General features: G+C 44.0%; 1 protein-coding gene across 6 annotated transcripts in view; it reads left to right on the top strand.

Annotated features, from left to right (window-relative positions):
- The window catches only part of ttll3 (tubulin tyrosine ligase-like family, member 3), a 27582-nt gene extending 10277 nt beyond the window's left edge, over positions 1–17305 (top strand). Inside the window, exons 6-19 of one of the 6 annotated variants that reach the window (XM_049018495.1) lie at positions 556–670; positions 944–1160; positions 3374–3480; positions 9517–9620; positions 9725–9887; positions 10633–10688; positions 11039–11167; positions 11287–11401; positions 11557–11676; positions 12053–12242; positions 13338–13486; positions 13799–14042; positions 14584–15019; positions 15103–17305. In XM_049018495.1, the coding sequence (XP_048874452.1) occupies positions 1000–1160; positions 3374–3480; positions 9517–9620; positions 9725–9887; positions 10633–10688; positions 11039–11167; positions 11287–11401; positions 11557–11676; positions 12053–12242; positions 13338–13486; positions 13799–14042; positions 14584–15019; positions 15103–15879 (2751 nt within the window). In that variant the 5' untranslated portion in view covers positions 556–670; positions 944–999 and the 3' untranslated portion in view covers positions 15880–17305. Of the gene's footprint in view, positions 1–555; positions 671–943; positions 1161–2395; positions 3481–7476; positions 7753–7811; positions 7846–8404; positions 8634–9516; positions 9621–9724; positions 9888–9972; positions 10689–11038; positions 11168–11286; positions 11402–11556; positions 11677–12052; positions 12243–13337; positions 13487–13798; positions 14043–14583; positions 15020–15102 lie in introns of those variants that run through there. The other 5 variants (XM_049018496.1, XM_049018498.1, XM_049018497.1 and 2 more) reach the window with 5 other exon arrangements.

Below are 17305 nucleotides of genomic sequence, written 5' to 3'. Positions count from 1 at the left end.
TCAACCAATATCCCCTGGTGGCTGCCTCTGGTGGCAGGTATCTCACACACACAGTCCTTACCCACACAACACCCTCAAACACAATATTCTTCCACGCAGATTAGTAACACACGGTGCTCTTACAAGCTGTACTGCCATTCGCAAATTATTTACACACTAACAAATTACACACTGTCTAATCACACACATGGTGCCCTAGCATACAAACTACTCACAACAGCTTTACTCACACATGCCAAATTTTACAGCCAACACAATTTCCATCCATCCATCCATTTTCCAAACCGCTTATCCTACTGGGTCGCGGGGGGTCCGGAGCCTAAAATGGAATCAATGGGCACGAGGCAGGGGCCAACACAATTTAAGCTCAATAATTTAAGTAAATAAGGATAATTTTATTCATTATTTTCTTGCCCAAGTATAATGTCAGAGGAACTCCCAGCCCGTCCTCGGTGTGCTACAGGAAGGAGGCTAGTTCTGTCCTGGGTTCATCATTCTTCACATAAAGCCCATACAAATGCCTCCACAGGGCTGACTCTTCATCTTCACCCACAGATAGAATGAGGAAACCTACGTGCTATTCTCTCCCTGGAACCTACTCTGCGTGGTTGTGCGATGAGGATCTCTACTTCATCATGGCCACTACAGGATTTAGGCACTGCTATGACAAGTAATTCAGCTTCCTAGTGTTAGCCAGGCCTTAAGCGTCAGCAAAGATTTCTCATAACAAGCAGTAATGATAGGCGGATGGTCATTACTGCAGTCAACGACACAATGGATACCGTTAATAGAAATCCCGCCTACTCCGTGCGTCAGTAAGGTTCAGAACTAAATATGTTGCTAAATATTCTGTTCTGATAAGTGACGTGACTTAAGAAGCGAGCCGCCACGTATCATTACTGCGGTATGATTTTGCTTCCTGTTTACTCTTTTGTTTCACAAGATTTATTCTTGTGGTGAGATGCATGGCTGTGCCGGCGGGGCGGAGCGCAGAGCCGGATGGAACACCGCCGGCCAGGGCAGGACAGCAGCACCATGCCTCAGCAACACTCAGCCGGCAGCCAATTATTACCGCCAGCTGAAGATAACTGGCCTGGCTCTCCCTGGAGCGTCACAGAGCCCTCCCACATGGAGAGAAGGAGACAGAAGGGTCCTCCTGTGTGAGCAAGTGTGCCAAAAGCAAACGCAGGCCAGCAGCTGCTGGGCGTGACCTTTACCCTCCTGCCTGCCCACCCCTCAAGACCCCCCATCTCCAGAGTCTGCCACTCCTCCAGATTAGCTGCTCTTGCTCTCTCTCTCTCATATTATATATATATATATATATATATATATATATATATATATATATATATATATATACACACACACACACACACACACACACGCATTCACTTGCTACTTTATAAGGTACATCTGTTCTGTTTCTTCTGATAAGTCTTTTGTTACCTAATGTCACAATGCTTAATGTTCTCCTTATTAAACACACTAACACCCACAGGAGATGATGGACCTGTGAAATTCGCCTGCTGTTTGTTCAGGGGCCTCGAGAGCTTAGATCCCCGTCAGACCTCGTTATTCCTCAGAATCTTGCTTGGCTTTCATCTAGATCCATCGAGGTATTCCCAGTGATTATTCTGCTATGCATCTTCTCCCATATTATAGGTCTCTGTCAATTTCCAGGAGTTCTTTTATTTGAGAGCATCCCAAAACCGTTACTTCATAAATTTGTTACATAGCTTAGCCACGGACGCTAAGGATTATCACATTTAAATGGTGTTTATTTAAGGAGTTACTCCATCACATATACATTAACACTTAGTAACATTTATAGAGCAGTGCTTAAATAATTCTGAGAGTGATGCTCATTACTAAGTGCTCTCTGATGGTTTCATTGTTGCAGTGAATAAAAGCTGATTGACTTCCCATTGCTCTGCATAGCTCAGTGAACCGAGCAGAGCTGAATGCTGCACCGCACCCCCCCACCAGGCTGAAAATGATAGAGAGAGTCACTCAGGTACCAGGCTGGCTTCCTCCTTGCTTTGCCTTGTGTTCGACTCTAGTTTGGGTTGCGTATGCAGAGCAAGACATGATTGCTTACTGGATGCCCCTTTAATCCAAATAATACAAATGTTCTCCAAATCATTTTGACCTTTCTAGTTAACTTTAAGAATGACAAACAGAGAATAACCACTGTAATTTTACTATTTTTTGTTGCAGTAAATCTGCATACTGGAAACAGTGACCAGTTAACAGGTGCACACAAATTTGCAGGCTAGAGAACAAATTAACACTGTGCTGTTCTTGAACTTCCTTTGCTTTCATTCTGCAAGGATAATTAATGCTTTCAAAATTTAGATCATGATAATAACAGGGTAGACCTGAAAATACTGATTTATGACATCCAATGTTTAGCTGTAAATCTCCGAGGAATGTTTAGCTGTCCATCGTTTCTGTTGCCACAGCAACTGTATTTATTGTCTCCTGCTCACCTTGTCTGCCTGGGGAGCTGGGGGCTCTGTGGCGGGTGAGAGAGCTTCAGGGGAGACACATGTGCCACAGTGGTAGCCACCAATCTGCTTTTCTTATACTCGCCTGCTTCTTCCACACAGAGCCTTCTGTCACTTTGCTGTCGTAAGCCCTAATTAGATCATGCCACTAGTACGAGTATACACTACAAAACAGGGTCAAAATTTGTACCTTTGCTTGTCACTGGGACTGTACCCTTCTAATTGTAACTTTTAAGGTATAGAAATGGATGCTGAGGAACATCACAGACCTACAAACAGTATTAATGTACCATAACTGGTACAGAAATGTTCCTCAGAGTCCATTTCTGTACCTTAAAAGGTACATTTACCTACAGCTAAGGGAACAATTGGCAGACCCTTAAGGGTACAGTCCCAGTGACAAGCAAAGGTACAAGATTTTACCCTTATACTGAGAGTGCAAACACAGCCAATTTTTACCTTCTGCATACAATCTCACATGTACCCAGACTGCCTTCTTGCCTATTGCATTCACTATATTGTCATCCTACAGTCCTTGGTAATGAAGTCGACTTAGCTAAAAGCCATAATTCCTTGGGATGAAAAGGATAAACCCTCCATACAAGCCTATACGATTTGCATGAGTTTGCAAATCTGCAGGTAGCCTAACAACAGGCTCAACTGCCATGCAAATAACATGCAAATTGACATTACCCAGAGTCAATAGAGTGCAGGCATGGGAGAGAATAATTTAGAGGGGCCAAAAAATTTTCACAGGTGTGTCTGTCTGCCTGCCTGTGTGTGTGTGTCGGTGTGTGTGTGTCTGTGTTTCTTTGTGTGTCTGTTTTTCTCCCCCAGAGTCTGAGCATCTCAATTTATCCCAACAGACGTGCTGTTCTTGGAAACACAAACGATGACATCATAATGCAGCTAAGAGTTTGCTGCTGCAGAGACAATGGTGTCCTGTCCCTGAGGAGGAGGACCCAGATGAAAGGTTCTTTGCACTCGCACAAACAACAGAAGGACTCCATTGCTGCATCCCTTGTTTTACCTCATTCTCCTGTGCATCCTAAATCATGTCTTGCTGTAGGGCAGGCCAGCTCATGATGGAGCAAACTTGGGGGAAGAAAGAGAGAGAGAGAGTTACGAAAAACATTGGAAGACATGGGCCTTATTGTCAATGGACAATAACCAGCAGCTAGAATAAAATAAGACCTGACCCCCCCCCCCCCCCCCCCCCGGCACACAGCTGCTATACTGATCTTACTGGTGGTGCAGATTCCCTCATCTGCTGTACTGACTGGACAGCTGAAAAGAAAAAGCTCATTTTAGAAACGTGCTTTTCCAGGAGGGAGTCCCTCATGTTATAACATGATAAGCCAGCAAATACAATTATGGCTAAGGATACAGATATTACATGAGTAAGTTACTTAAGGTACATGAGTGGAGTGGATATAATGCAGTAGTGATGTAAGAGTATGGTAAAGGGCTATTCCTTATTCAGACATTCTTGATATGACATTTATACTTGGGTAATCAATGAGGCGCATGTAGAATCTACTGAGGTGACTCTCTTGACTGCATCTGTGATTGTCTTTCAATTGCTTGGTTTCCAGTGTTTTGAAGTTGAAATTAGAGAGAATGAGAACTCAAAGTTACCCTGCATAGGTTAAGCAGGTATAGAAAGTGGATGGATAGATGTTTAATTGAAATATATCTAATAGAATTTGTATGTATGCAGAGATTTTATTTGTAATATTGTAAGTTCTACTGTTGCTTCAAATTCAGATAACTGCATGTGTAAAAATATGCAAACCACAAAATGAACACAATCAACAATGAATATTTATGATAATTATAATCATATATGTACATAATTGGGAACCAAATTATTCAAAGAAAGCTGGTCAGTTCAGTCTTACCCATCCTGTAAGGAGCAGTGCTATTTTGTAAAAACCTGCAGAAGAATGACATGATCACACATTACTCTGGAGGGCGTTTAAAATCCAAAAACCGTTTTGGAATCATCAGTCTGCAGTCAAAACAAAATGTTAGCATGTGGAGAATGTAAAAGCCATGGGCCTCTATTACAGCAGCTCATGTTAGGGTTCAAACCTGAGCAGTACTGCAGTAAAGCAACAGCATCCGCAGGAAATGAACCAAATGAAAACATTGCTGCTTGACTTTTCAATAGACCACCTGAATGATCATTTAGTCTATTGGAAGCATATGCTCCCTACATATGAGCCAAAATCAAAAACAATGGAAGTATAATCATACTATCTTCAACCGAAATACCCTTATCCCAGCCATTGGGCATGCAAATTCTTTGTTGGCCATTTGTACAATACATTGGAATTTGTATCTTCGCCTGCCCCATCTTGCCCTCCGTAGCTTGGGGGTGACAGTGCAGGATCAGTCAATGTGTGTTGCCCCTGGAGCAGGGGGGTAAATACCCACAGACATGTGGCTGTTCTGCCGAGGTCAGGGTTAGAACAGGCGATCCTGGGCACAGAGACTTAGCCTGCCGAGCCGAGCCACTCACCACCTCCATGTTCATTGGAGTCTCATGGATTGGGCCTTCTAGACTTGTCTCATGCTCTCCTGCTGGTTGTTGGTAGTACTGCCTTGCCTCCACCAGCCCCCCCATGCCTTCCCTGCTTCTCCATGTCTGCTGTGGGCCACAGGCTGTGCGAGAGCAGAGCATCATGGGGGTGTGTGGGAGGAAAGCGCTGTCAGGTCTCCAGCTGCCAGTGGCCTTTGTGCTGCTGTGCTCTTATTACTGCTTTTACAGAACAACACAACTGGGAAGCAGGAAAACTGGGCTTCCTGGGGTTAATAAAACATACCCACACCTGTCTGACTGCAACTCTGGCAGGAACTATTTTCCGCCAAAAGGGGGAGTCGGTGAGTGATCTTTATTTGCACAGCTGTGGGTTTCCCTAAGCAGAATTTGACTGGTAGATTTGAAAAGTGTGTTAATAATGACATATAGAAATTATTGTCATTTGTGAAGATATGAAGATATACATTATGCTGCACACACAGATAATAAATCCCATATAAAATAAAGTTATATTGTAGACTTTTGGATGATTTCTGAAATGTACCCCAACAAGCAGGAAAGATCCAGTACATATTTTCTATGATGTACATACATCTATATAATTCTTTGATATTTTATATATTCTATATATATATATATATATATATATATATATATATATATACTTTATAAATGTGTGTGTGTGTGTGTGTATATATATATATATATATATATATATATATATATATATATATATATATATATGTGTGTGTGTGTGTGTGTGTGTGTGTGTGTGTGTTATGTTATAAGAAAATTAAGTATTACATAAATGTTGTAGTTTATCTTTACTTTTTATTATATATTCTATATATATTTTTTGGTACTCATAAAAAGATCTTGAATATTGGAGCTCCTGTGCTGTCACGAAAAAATTAAACACCCTCATTTTAAAAATGGTTTGCGAATGTTACCATTACATTGACTGTATTGCTACACAAACTTACAATTAGGATAAAATTCAGTAAAGCTGAATTTCCCTAAATCAGTTCAGGTAAGCGCCTGTGTCCGTTTTCATGCTAATGCCCCTTTAGTGAGAGCGTGAGAACTGAAGGAACACACACCTCTGAAAGTGACACATGCACGCACGCTCCTGACGCCGTCAGCTTATTTGCACATCAGACCCTTTGAGTAGGGGGTGTGTGCTGGCTGCCTTTCCTGTCCCGATACAAGGAATGAGTCACACTATCCTTCAAACTGGTGGTAAGAGAAACGGGGCATGACCCCCTTCGTAAAATCTGGATTTCTCGCCGTTCACATCTGTATCAGAACTCGCCAGTATCAACAGCCAGTAAAACCATGTATCAATAAAACAAAGTCACCATGGAGCTCAAGTGCCAAACAATAAACAAACGCATGCGAACCCCCAGTTACTCCATCACCGCACTTCTAAGATAACATGTATAAGAACACAAAGAAAAAACTATAATGAAACAAAATTGATTAATATACATATATATTACAGAGAACTGTTGTATGTGTCACTGTGTACTGTGTATTTTGTCTTGTTGTGTGGTTTTGTCAGGTGCAGTCCCGCAAACAAATTTTTTTCAGGGCAATAGAAGTGTTCTGCTTCTGATTTAGATTACAAAACCTCAACTCCCAGGCCTTTAGGATCATTAAAACTACCAATTAATATAAGTTATAGCTTAATAATCTTATTTTTATGCATTTTCCATATGCATGGATGTCCAGCACTTTTGTTACAGTTCTACGTTGTTGTTATTGCACAGTCTGGAGTATCGGCAATTTTATTTCGCTGCCAGTGTACCCGTACATTCTTGCGCGTGACAAATAAAAATCTTGAATCTTGTGCGCCATCTAGCGAACTATTGATAGCACATTGTCATGGAGTCGCAGGGAACATTGTCGTTCGAACACGAAGCGCTCATAGCCAATACATGCTTACTGGGCGAGCAATCAAATTTCAGAAAAAAAATATTTAACGATATTTAAAGTTCTGTTTTCTTTTCCTCAAAAACACACCACCTAATAACGCAAAGACGTGGATTGCGCTAATGGAGCAGTAGGAACCGTCAGATACCGAAAGAAAACCGGACCTTCTTAAGATAAATATGTGCACAATACAGACTTAATTTCATTGTTTTGTCAGAAATGTAATTACTTATGTTACGCAACTTGAGCCTCTGGATTTCGCCGGTAATCAAACTGTTTAGTGATTTTATTGACCTGAAGAACAAATAAGATTCCTGAGAATGAAAAATAAATAAATAACAATTCTTAAACTACTAACAGCTGCAAAAATGTATCTAAAACATCTGTAGGCCTTTGAATAATATCTGAAATTAATAGATGCATGCTTAGTGCAATATGCAAGTTCTTTAATTCTTATTGAAAAAAAAATTGCACACAGTAGGTTTGGAATGTATGCGAAAATTTACACGTACATATTATTTACAGGATATGTTAATTAACTTATTTGCAGCCTGGGTTAATTGACTTTTACGCGAAACCACTTGAAGGCGGTTCGGAGTTGCTATGGAAACTGGGGTAAACAATGTGGCAATGGAAAGGACGCTGGAGGCTGCTCAGGAGCGCGGAGGGCAGAAGGGAGCCGCGGATCGGCGTCGGGCCACAGCGCGCCCCATTGCAATGATAATGTAGGGTAGATTTAAATTACAAGAGGAGATAATTGTTAAGATGGTAAAGACCCTCGTTTTTTAATCTTGACGGATAAAATGTCTATTTGCTGGTTTCTATAGTGTCCGGGTTCCTCAGCCATCAGCAACCTACATGGTAAATTCCCACTTCGCATTGTTTCTTGGTGCAGAGTACCTCTTTTAATATCTGGCTTATATAAGCTTTTCTGCAGCTTGTTTATAGATTCGATTCTGTACGAATGCGATTGAAATCGTTTAAATGACGTTAGTCAGTTATTGTGTCTTTGCGATGGCTCTGCGTGGTGCTGATGCTATGACGGTCGGCGTATCAGTCTGGGTCTGCGATGTGGGATTCGCTCCGAATGTACCAGGATTGTGTAGTTGTGTAATCTTTGCAAGTAACGGTATGTGACACCCGTGTTTCTAGAATGACTGTTGTTTCCATGATAGCGCTTAGATTTGTGGGTATACTGGTTGGTTTACATTGCGCTGTGCTATTGTGTCTGAGTATAACGCAACGTGTCTTGCGGATACGATGTGAGTTTACAGATAATGACAAGTTCGGCAAGGGGACAAGGTTTATTTATTGCTCCCCAACAGCGAACTAAAACCAGAGAATACAACTCAAACTATTTTGTATGGTTATACGGGGTATATAATGTATCTTTATAAATGTTTAACCCTATCCTTTACAGGTGTCAGAGATACCCACTGCACAGACTGACAGGCCAGCTCCTTAAAGGCTGGCAGACAGACATACAGGAGCAAGTGCCAGGGGGCAACAGGATTTGAGGGAGACATCAGAGGCTGTAGAGAAAGGTGTAGGGCAGGGATGAGAGCAGTGACCCTGCGACACTGACGGCTGGTTAAACATGGAGGCTCCGGTCTGCAGGGTAGGGGCAAGCCTACCTGCCAGTGTCTGTGGTAAGGCTTAGAAATGGCTTCCTGTTTCAACGGGTAATTGCTGTATTAGCAATCTACACCAGATAACTAAAGAGTTATATTATTCATAGTTAATATATTGAGCATTTTGATGTTTTCTTTCCAAACCTGTGGGTCACATTATCAGAAGTTTTGTGTGAATATCGCAGATTGTTAACACATCCATTAAAAGAAAACAATTAGGCATACACTTTGCAGCTATTACTAGGATCAGAGAAACACCAACCATTCTCATTAAAGTTTTACTCTCCATAGACCTCTAGTACAAGTTCAAATAAAAATCAGTCTGGCTAAAATTAGCAGTAAAACCTAGGTCCTATTTTCTGTTCATGCTGCATATAAAAGATTCTCAAATCATCCATGCACATGATACAGTGGAATAAAAAATGGGAAAATCACTTCCTGTCAAGGATAACTTCTGTGGATCTTTTGTTGTTATTTCTGACTTCTATGTGTGAAACGCTTCAAGTTTAACCATTTGATTATCTTACATTGTACTGAATATAACTGGTGTGTGTGTGGTTAGCACTGTTGCCTCACACCTTTGGGACCGGGGTTTGAGTGTCTGTCAGGGTTCCACATATGCATGTTCTTCCTGTGTCATCCTGAGGTTTCCCCCCTACAGTCCAAAAACATGCTGAGATTAATTGGAGTTACCAAATTGCCTGTATGTGTCAGTGAATGCTGTGTGCATATACCCTAACTGGGCTGCTGCCCCCTACTAGGTTTTCCCTGCCTTGTACCTGTTGTCTTTGGGATAGGCTCCCAGATCCCCTATGAGCATGGATAGGACAAGCAGTTGTAGAAGATGGATGTATAAATTCTTTTTTTTGAGTTCATGTATGTTAATCTGCACGTGATACAGCGCCACCTGCTGACGGAAGGGTGAAGCGTAATTTGCCAACCCTGCCCATCATCAACCCAGAGCGACTGCGCACAGCCAAAGCCCTCGTAGACAAGGCTGTGAAGGTGTGAACTTCAGCTGAACCTCAGCATCTCCACAAAGCCTAGCTTACCCGTTTCCCAGAGGAGATGACCTCCGTCAACTTTTCAGAGTCTCCCCTTTCTTTCAGTTGCGGAAGGTGTTCTCGGTGCAAGGGGCGTACCCTGTGGTGCGTGGCAGCCTGCGGGCGCGGGGCTGGGTGGAACGCCACATCCCGCACCCAAGCCCCCTGGTGAGATGTCGCCACAGGAATGAAGAAGATCAGGACAATAGGGATGATAGCGATGGTGATGGTAAGGTTTATAAAATTACGTTTACAGTTCATTCTCTTATAAACTGATACACGTGCAAAATAAATGCTTTTCGACTGGCATACAGGAACCAGGCCATACCGCCAAGAGAGACTGCTTGCAGCAACGTTCTTGCTCGCTTCAGTTTTCTACTCTAGAAGGGTTGGCTCGATAAAGGCGTTGCCGGGATTGGAGAGTGACAGTGATGTAAAACCAGAGTCACATCGTGTACATCATGATTTACTATGTGGCAATTTCCAAATTTTCTAGCACATTGGTGAAGGTTGCTGTGTTATGCAAGCATCAAATGCTAGCATTCACATTAGTAAATTTGCATTACAAATCCATTGTTCAGCTATTCTATAGTACTTTTTAAAGTAGCTTTTAAGTTGGAAATTTTGAGATTCCGAGTTTTCGGGAATGCATCGCGATGTGCGACACTACTAAAAATAAACAAAACATAGAATATATGCCTTTTCCTTCAGAAAATCCATGTACAGAACACAGGAATCTCTGTGCATTTCGGCCAATCAGCTCCGTTTGGTCACGCTTTGGGCTAGCAGACAGGCCAGGTCAGCACAGGTACAGCTTGCGTACTTTGCAGTGTAAAAGCGCCAGGTCATGCTACAGGTCAGCTATGGCTTGGTTCTTGCTGGCAGTGGAAAAGTGCTTTATATAGTGTCCTAGCTGGCTCATCAACAAATGTCTGCACAATTTGACCTGCCTCCCTGCTGCCGCTCGGCCCCAGACAGACCTGAGGTGCTGGAGAAACCCAGCAACTCTGATGACCTGTTTGACCTCATGGTAAGCCTTTCCTCCAGCTGGAAAACACCCCAAGTGACTCAGTATAAGTTTTTAAAGTTAAAACCTTTAATCTGCTCTAAGTAGCTCCTTGTTTCTTTGCTTCTTAATTGGACCATGGCTAAAATCAAATTGCGCAAATGAATTTAATTGCAAACTCTATTCTCTGAAATAATGCAGATATTAGTAACAATAATAATTCTAAGTGTAAAAGAGTATATTCTCTGCGGAACAACGATAAGAACGGCAGCAGAAATGTGACCTTGATTAAGCAGAGATGTGATGTAATGAGTTATTTTTAGTCTATTCTTTTTCTTGTGTACTCCTTTTAATCGTCCTCTTCTCTCACGAAGTCTCGTCTGGTTCGTAATGAAACAACCTATTTCTACTGGACGACTAGGAGAGATGAGATCGACTGTCATTCACTGCGGAAGGAGCAGATGACCAATCACTATGCAAAGGCGGGCAGCTTCACTACCAAGGTGGGCAGAAAAGGCTCGCTCTATTATTCCAGCTTCTTTTGACGGCTTTGTTTTGTGGTGACAAGGCAATGGAGGCAGTAATGGGCTATAACCCCCTGCGCCCCCCCACCCCCCCACAGGTTGGTTTATGTGTGAACCTGAGGAACCTTCACTGGTTTGACGAGGCTGACCCCGACACCTTCTTCCCACGCTGCTACAGGCTTGGGGCAGAGGACGAGAAACAGACCTTTATCGGTCAGACCTTTGTGTAAAGCTGCCTTTTCTCTAGTCCCCCTTTCCTCTCTGTCATTTCACTCTGAGTCAGAATGCCTCACCATCAAAGACAATTGTGTAACATCTGCCCTTTGTCAGGTCCCCCCCCGATTACATTGCTGCATATTCCCCTGCAGAGGATTTCTGCAGAACAGCGTGCACCAGCCTTTTGCAGGTTGTTGTGGAGAGAGGCCCAGGGGAGCAGAGAGGGGGAGTGGTGCCCACAGGGGCGGTGCCTGATCCCAGCCAATCACAGTGTATGACGGAAACAGCCCTCAACTCACAGCTGCACACTACATGCAGCATTATGCATGTTTGCACAAAAGTGTTCTGAGGGCAGAACAAAAAAAAAAGATTGGTTCAGAGAGATAACCAATCTGACTGTAGAGGAAGTGGGTCCTAGACCCTAGAGGAGACGAGACAGGTTGGTTAGTCCTGCCTCTAATTGCTTGGACACACCTTTTACAAGCTGACTGGTTATCTCTCTGAATCAAACATTTTTTGTTCTGCCAACATTTTTGCGCAAGTAAAACTTCTTATGAGCATCACACCCACAATGTATATTCCGTTAACCGTAAGTTAATTCACTGAGACAAGAAATCACATAACCTCTTATTGCATCTTCACCCTCAGATCAAAAGAAGTCGAATAAGCACAGAGCCTTGACAATGGCTGGGCCTAGAATGATTGACACCGCCTTAAAGGTGTGCCAGGACTTTCTGGACAGCCTGGATCATCGTGACATTGATATTGCCAGAGAAACGCCTTCTCTCACAGAGCAGCAGTGGGCGGAGTTTATTTACAACTATTACCTCATTATACAGTGAGTGTACTATTCATTTTAACATTTTATAAATTCAGTGGTTGTATTCTTCATTGCCTGTCTTCCCAACAGCAGAATATGATGATGGTGACGGAAAAATTTCTCAGAAGTAGTTCGTGAGGGCGAGTCAAAAGGTGCCACTAAAAGTACTGGTGAATTAGAGGAAGCCCTAATTACCCCTATATATACTAGATAACTGAGTGGTAAATAACTTAAGGTTAGCATGTTCAAATGTTTTAAGTACATTATAAATTCATTCCATATGTGACACTGGAATCTGTTTAAGTAGCTTTATCAGACCATAAAGCTCGAAATAAGTACAATTCTAAAAGCAGAAGAAATATTTCAATGAATTACTTTTTGGTGTTTTGCTGCATAGAAAAATGATCTCATGTCCATTTTCCTTTTCGCCATTTTGGCTGGCTGGCATAACACACACATAGGTTGTAGGTTATTTGCTGGACTAAGGTATGTGGGTTCGGGGGATAGCAGGCAATGGACCAAACCAGAGGCAGAGGGGGGATGAAATCTTTTGAAATATAAAAATGTATTGCTTTGCATTTATAATTTGCACAAGTGCTTTCAGTATATGCACAGATGCTCCTCTACATACGAACTTTCAGACATACAAACGAAGAGGACTGTGGATCCAAATTGTGTTCGTTGGGCTTCCTGTCCGCAACATCAAATTTTGTTCAGCGTGCCAATTCCGCCTAGTACAACTTCTGGCTGTTACTCCCACAACACTGCAGCGTAGCGTGCGTACTCCCAGCATCCCACTTCTTTGTACTCGCATATACCCATAAAATGATGTTGAAGAACGACTTACGAACATTTTAAGTTACGAACGGCCATTTGGAAAGTAACTTGTTTTTTAAGTAGAGTATCTGTAATTATATTAGTTAAAATTACATAGTTAGGTTTAAAATGATATATTGAGGGGAACGTCCCCCATGAAAGGGGGTCCTGACCCCCCATGTACCCCCCAGGATTTATGCCTTTGGCCCATCCTGTCCCATCACCTTCGCATGTTTCAATGTGTTCACCCAGGCTCTGTGCACCCGCCTCAACTCTCGCTGTCCCTCCTTTCCGCAGCAACGGCGTGACGATGGAGGACAGCGCTCGGCACATAGACCGCTGTCGGGCAATGCTGCAGAGGCTGCGGAAGGTCTGTCCGCAGCTGGAAACAGACGGAATCCACAACATCTGGATCGTTAAGCCCGGGGCCAAGTCACGAGGCAGGGGTGTGTTTTCTAAGACTAAGAGCACAGGCATCGGTGCAGAGAGCACAATACAAGCACTTTTAAAAAGATAAAACCATGTGTAGTTATTCAAAAACACACGGCAGAGTCTCTGTGATACTCAAACTGGACAAGTACTTTAGGACAGGTTTCATATTTAGTTTTAAGGTATGGTTGTGTAGAGATTCCGTACAAGTGAGTGGCTGCCTAATAATCTCTGCACAATCAAAGGAAAATGATAAAATCATGCAATGCAATGAAGTCACAGCGAGGCTGCAGATTATAACAGACCGTGGGGCTCCTTCCCTCCCACAGGCATACTGTGTTTTAAATATCTGGACGATATCTTGAAGCTGGTAGACAGTGATCCTGCTTTGATCAAGGACAGCAAGTGGGTGGTACAGAAATACCTTGAGCGCCCCCTTCTGATTCATGGCACCAAGTTCGACCTGCGACAGTGGTTCCTGGTGACCGACTGGAATCCCCTGACTGTGTGGTTCTATAATGAGTGCTACCTGCGCTTTTCCACCCAGCCGTACTCCGTGGAAACACTGGACAGGTGAGCAAGCCACTAGCATGTGGTTGGGCAGCATAGGGCATGAGGCAGGGGTACCCCCAGGACAGGGTACCAGTCCATCACAGGGCACCCTCTCGCACACATGCAGTCACATGCTGTCAGCCATTTAAGGATTGCCACTCACCCTTGTCAGGGGCCTTGGAGTGACTAAAATTCATATAATGCACTGTATTTAGTCTGCATTGTCTTTTTACCTGCTGCCTTGTCATTTATTTGCACTGTTTTTTGTCCTCTTGTCCCGATAACCGGGTGACCTGGTATGAACCCTCAGAATGTGGCGAGAACTCCATACACAGAACAGATGGATGGATGGTCTGAGAAGATTTCCTTTAAAAATTCAGTCACCTCAGTGACCTGAAGTGCAGAATACTTATTTAAAAAAACAGACTTTTTTAAGGCAATTAAACTGACAGATAGCTTTGCAAATGTAGGCGGATTGTAACAGAAAAACGATGCCGAAAGCAGCATGGACTGATGTCAAGTGAAAAACCTCTGCTGTTTCTTTTTCTGTGTCCCATCACAGCTCAGTTCACCTGTGTAACAACTCCATCCAGAAACACTTCCCACCATCTCAGCATCGCCACCCGGAGGTGCCCGAGGACAGCATGTGGTCCTGCGAGCAGTTCCGGTCTTTCCTGGGTCGACAGGGCCGAGGGGCCCAGTGGGAGGACACTGTGGTCCCGGGCATGCGGCAGGCAGTGGTGCATGCCCTGCAGACGGCACAGGACCTGGTGGAGTCCCGGCAGGGCAGCTTTGAACTTTACGGCGCTGACTTCATGCTGGGGCGAGACCTGAGGCCTTGGCTCATCGAGATTAACGCCAGCCCAACCATGGCTCCCTCCACGGCTGTGACGGCTCGCCTGTGTGCTGCTGTGCAGGAGGACACGCTGCGGGTGGTGTTGGACCACCGTCTCGACTGCAACGCCGACACGGGCGGGTTCGAGCTCATATACAAGCAGGTGGGGCACCAGCAAACACTCAAGATTGCAAGGTGGCACTCTTGAGTCTCAGCCACTGATACCTCTCTGCCTTTCCTTCCCAGCCAGCTGTTGAAGTCCCACAGTATGTGGGGGTAAACCTGCTTGTGGAGGGAGCTTCTCTAAAAAGATCTCGCGCACCCCCTCGAGGAAGCCCCGTCCTCCATGAGCCCTTGTCCATCCCCCAGACTCGTGCCAAGCACCCAGGCCAAAACATGGCTGTGAAAGGTGGAGAAGCGGCCGGCAGACCGGGGAAAACCGCAGAGAAACCAGCAGAGCCACCCCAGACTGCATCCTACAGCAACGCCATTGCGGTGTCAAAGCGCTCCTTTCCTGGCAAGGAGAACCACAGGGAACGGACAGGGTCAGTGCCTGCACAGAGCCTCATGAGGGGCCGGGGAGGTTCAGTGCTTGGGCGCCGGCTATACTTCTCTCTTGTCAGGGCCACCCCCAAAATCACTGGACATTCCAGCCCCAGCACAGAGTTCAAAAAGCCAAGATGCGTGACATTCTCCAGCACAGACGTCCCGCAAAGGCAGCTAGGCCGGGCATATCGCTCTCTGGACACAATGAGGCATACCTACCGCAGCCGCTTGTCCCACACTGGCCGCCTGTGGCTGCCCACCCTCACAGCTCCACTGAGGGCTCCCCATAGACTCCCCACCTTGTACACCCCAATCCCACCACTAGGGGTCAGCCCGCAGATGGATTTGTTGAGTGCTGCTCATACCACAGCCCGTGAGCTGCCAATCTCACACACCAGACCCCAGATGCATCAGGTGCTGCCTCTGAAACAGATCACAGCCAGGTGTAAGGAAGGTGGCAGCCGTAAGTCCAATTAAAATCTACCAAGTATAACAACCTAAACCAGGCATTGAAAGACTGGGGGCAAAAACGAAGGGAAAGGTGCCCTAGGTGCTGTTAGAGTAGCATGCTGTGCTTTGATTAAAATTGCCATTAATCATACACCTCAGCTTTACAAGCATGTTGCGATCCCATCAAGACTTTGAAGTCTGTATAGTCAGAATAATAATTAAACTCAGTTTAAACCTTTGCATGATGTTTGTCACGTGTGAAGGGAGAGGCAACCCAAATGCAACTAAAACGGGCTTTATTTGATACCACACTAGACATCTGTGACAACAGCTATGACCAAACTGGGGAAGACACTCTAGGAAGGCACTTATATACACTGAACATGATTACCAGATTGAAGACAGTTATGGATGGTTAAGACATCTGCTGGTCAAACATGGACATGATGGGAGTTGGATCATGACAATATTTTGCCATGGGGTATCAAAATTGACGCAATTAAAGGTAATGTGATAAAAGAAAAGGTGCATTATTTCTTTTATTTGTATTATTCAAGATACATATTTTACACAGTATTGTTACACAGAATTGAGTCAGAGGTCTTCATGAGGAGGGTTGTCCCTAGGTGGGCAGTGGTCAAGCCCTGCCTCCCTGCTTGAGTTAAGGTGCTTGATCCACAACCCGATGATGTCCTGATGCGGGTCTCAGGTCCAGACTCTGCTGGGAGGCCTCCCTGCTGATAACTACCTCAGAGGTGTCCATCATCAGGATGTTCTGATGGGTCAGGATGCTGGCAAGCAGGTCAGGAATGATGGTGGCCTCCACCATCACCTCCAAATACCGAGCCCTTGCCTGCAAAACTCACGGAATACCCCCACTGGAGCTTTTACTCCAGGGGTGGCCAATCTTATCTGCAAAGGGCCAGTGTGTGTGCAGGTTTTTGCTGCAACTCCTTAATTAGATTACTAATTAGAGGACTGATTAGCTGAAGAGTCCTCACACCTGGGTGTGAACAGCTGACCTAAAGAGTATCCCTAAAACCCGCAAACACACTGGACCTTTACAGATAAGATTGGCCACCTCTGTCTTATGGTGCCTTCAATTATTTCTCTCCAAGTCGGAACTCGGATGAAAACGTCACGAAACGTTACTTCCCGTCGGAAACACGCCTCTTTTATGACGTTGATGTTGTCCGAGTTGCCGCTGTGACGTAATTTCAACACGGCGGCTTACACACTCAAACAATAATTCTATTTTACAAATCTTTAAATTTTTAATTATTATTTATAATTATTAATAATTATAAATGTAATTGCACGTGTTCGATTTAGAGAATACCATATCGTGACCGTAAACAGTATCCCAGCATGCAATATCAGATTTTTACCAGATTTGTTAGTTTTTGGTTTGTTTGTAATTTGTTTGCCTCTCGAAAAAAGAATATCGCTATGA

This window comes from Brienomyrus brachyistius, chromosome 6, assembly GCF_023856365.1.
Source record: "Brienomyrus brachyistius isolate T26 chromosome 6, BBRACH_0.4, whole genome shotgun sequence".
In the NCBI taxonomy this organism is placed as follows: domain Eukaryota; kingdom Metazoa; phylum Chordata; class Actinopteri; order Osteoglossiformes; family Mormyridae; genus Brienomyrus; species Brienomyrus brachyistius.
The sequence above is the reverse complement of the archived record's forward strand: the minus strand, read 5'-3'. Positions and strand labels throughout refer to the sequence as shown.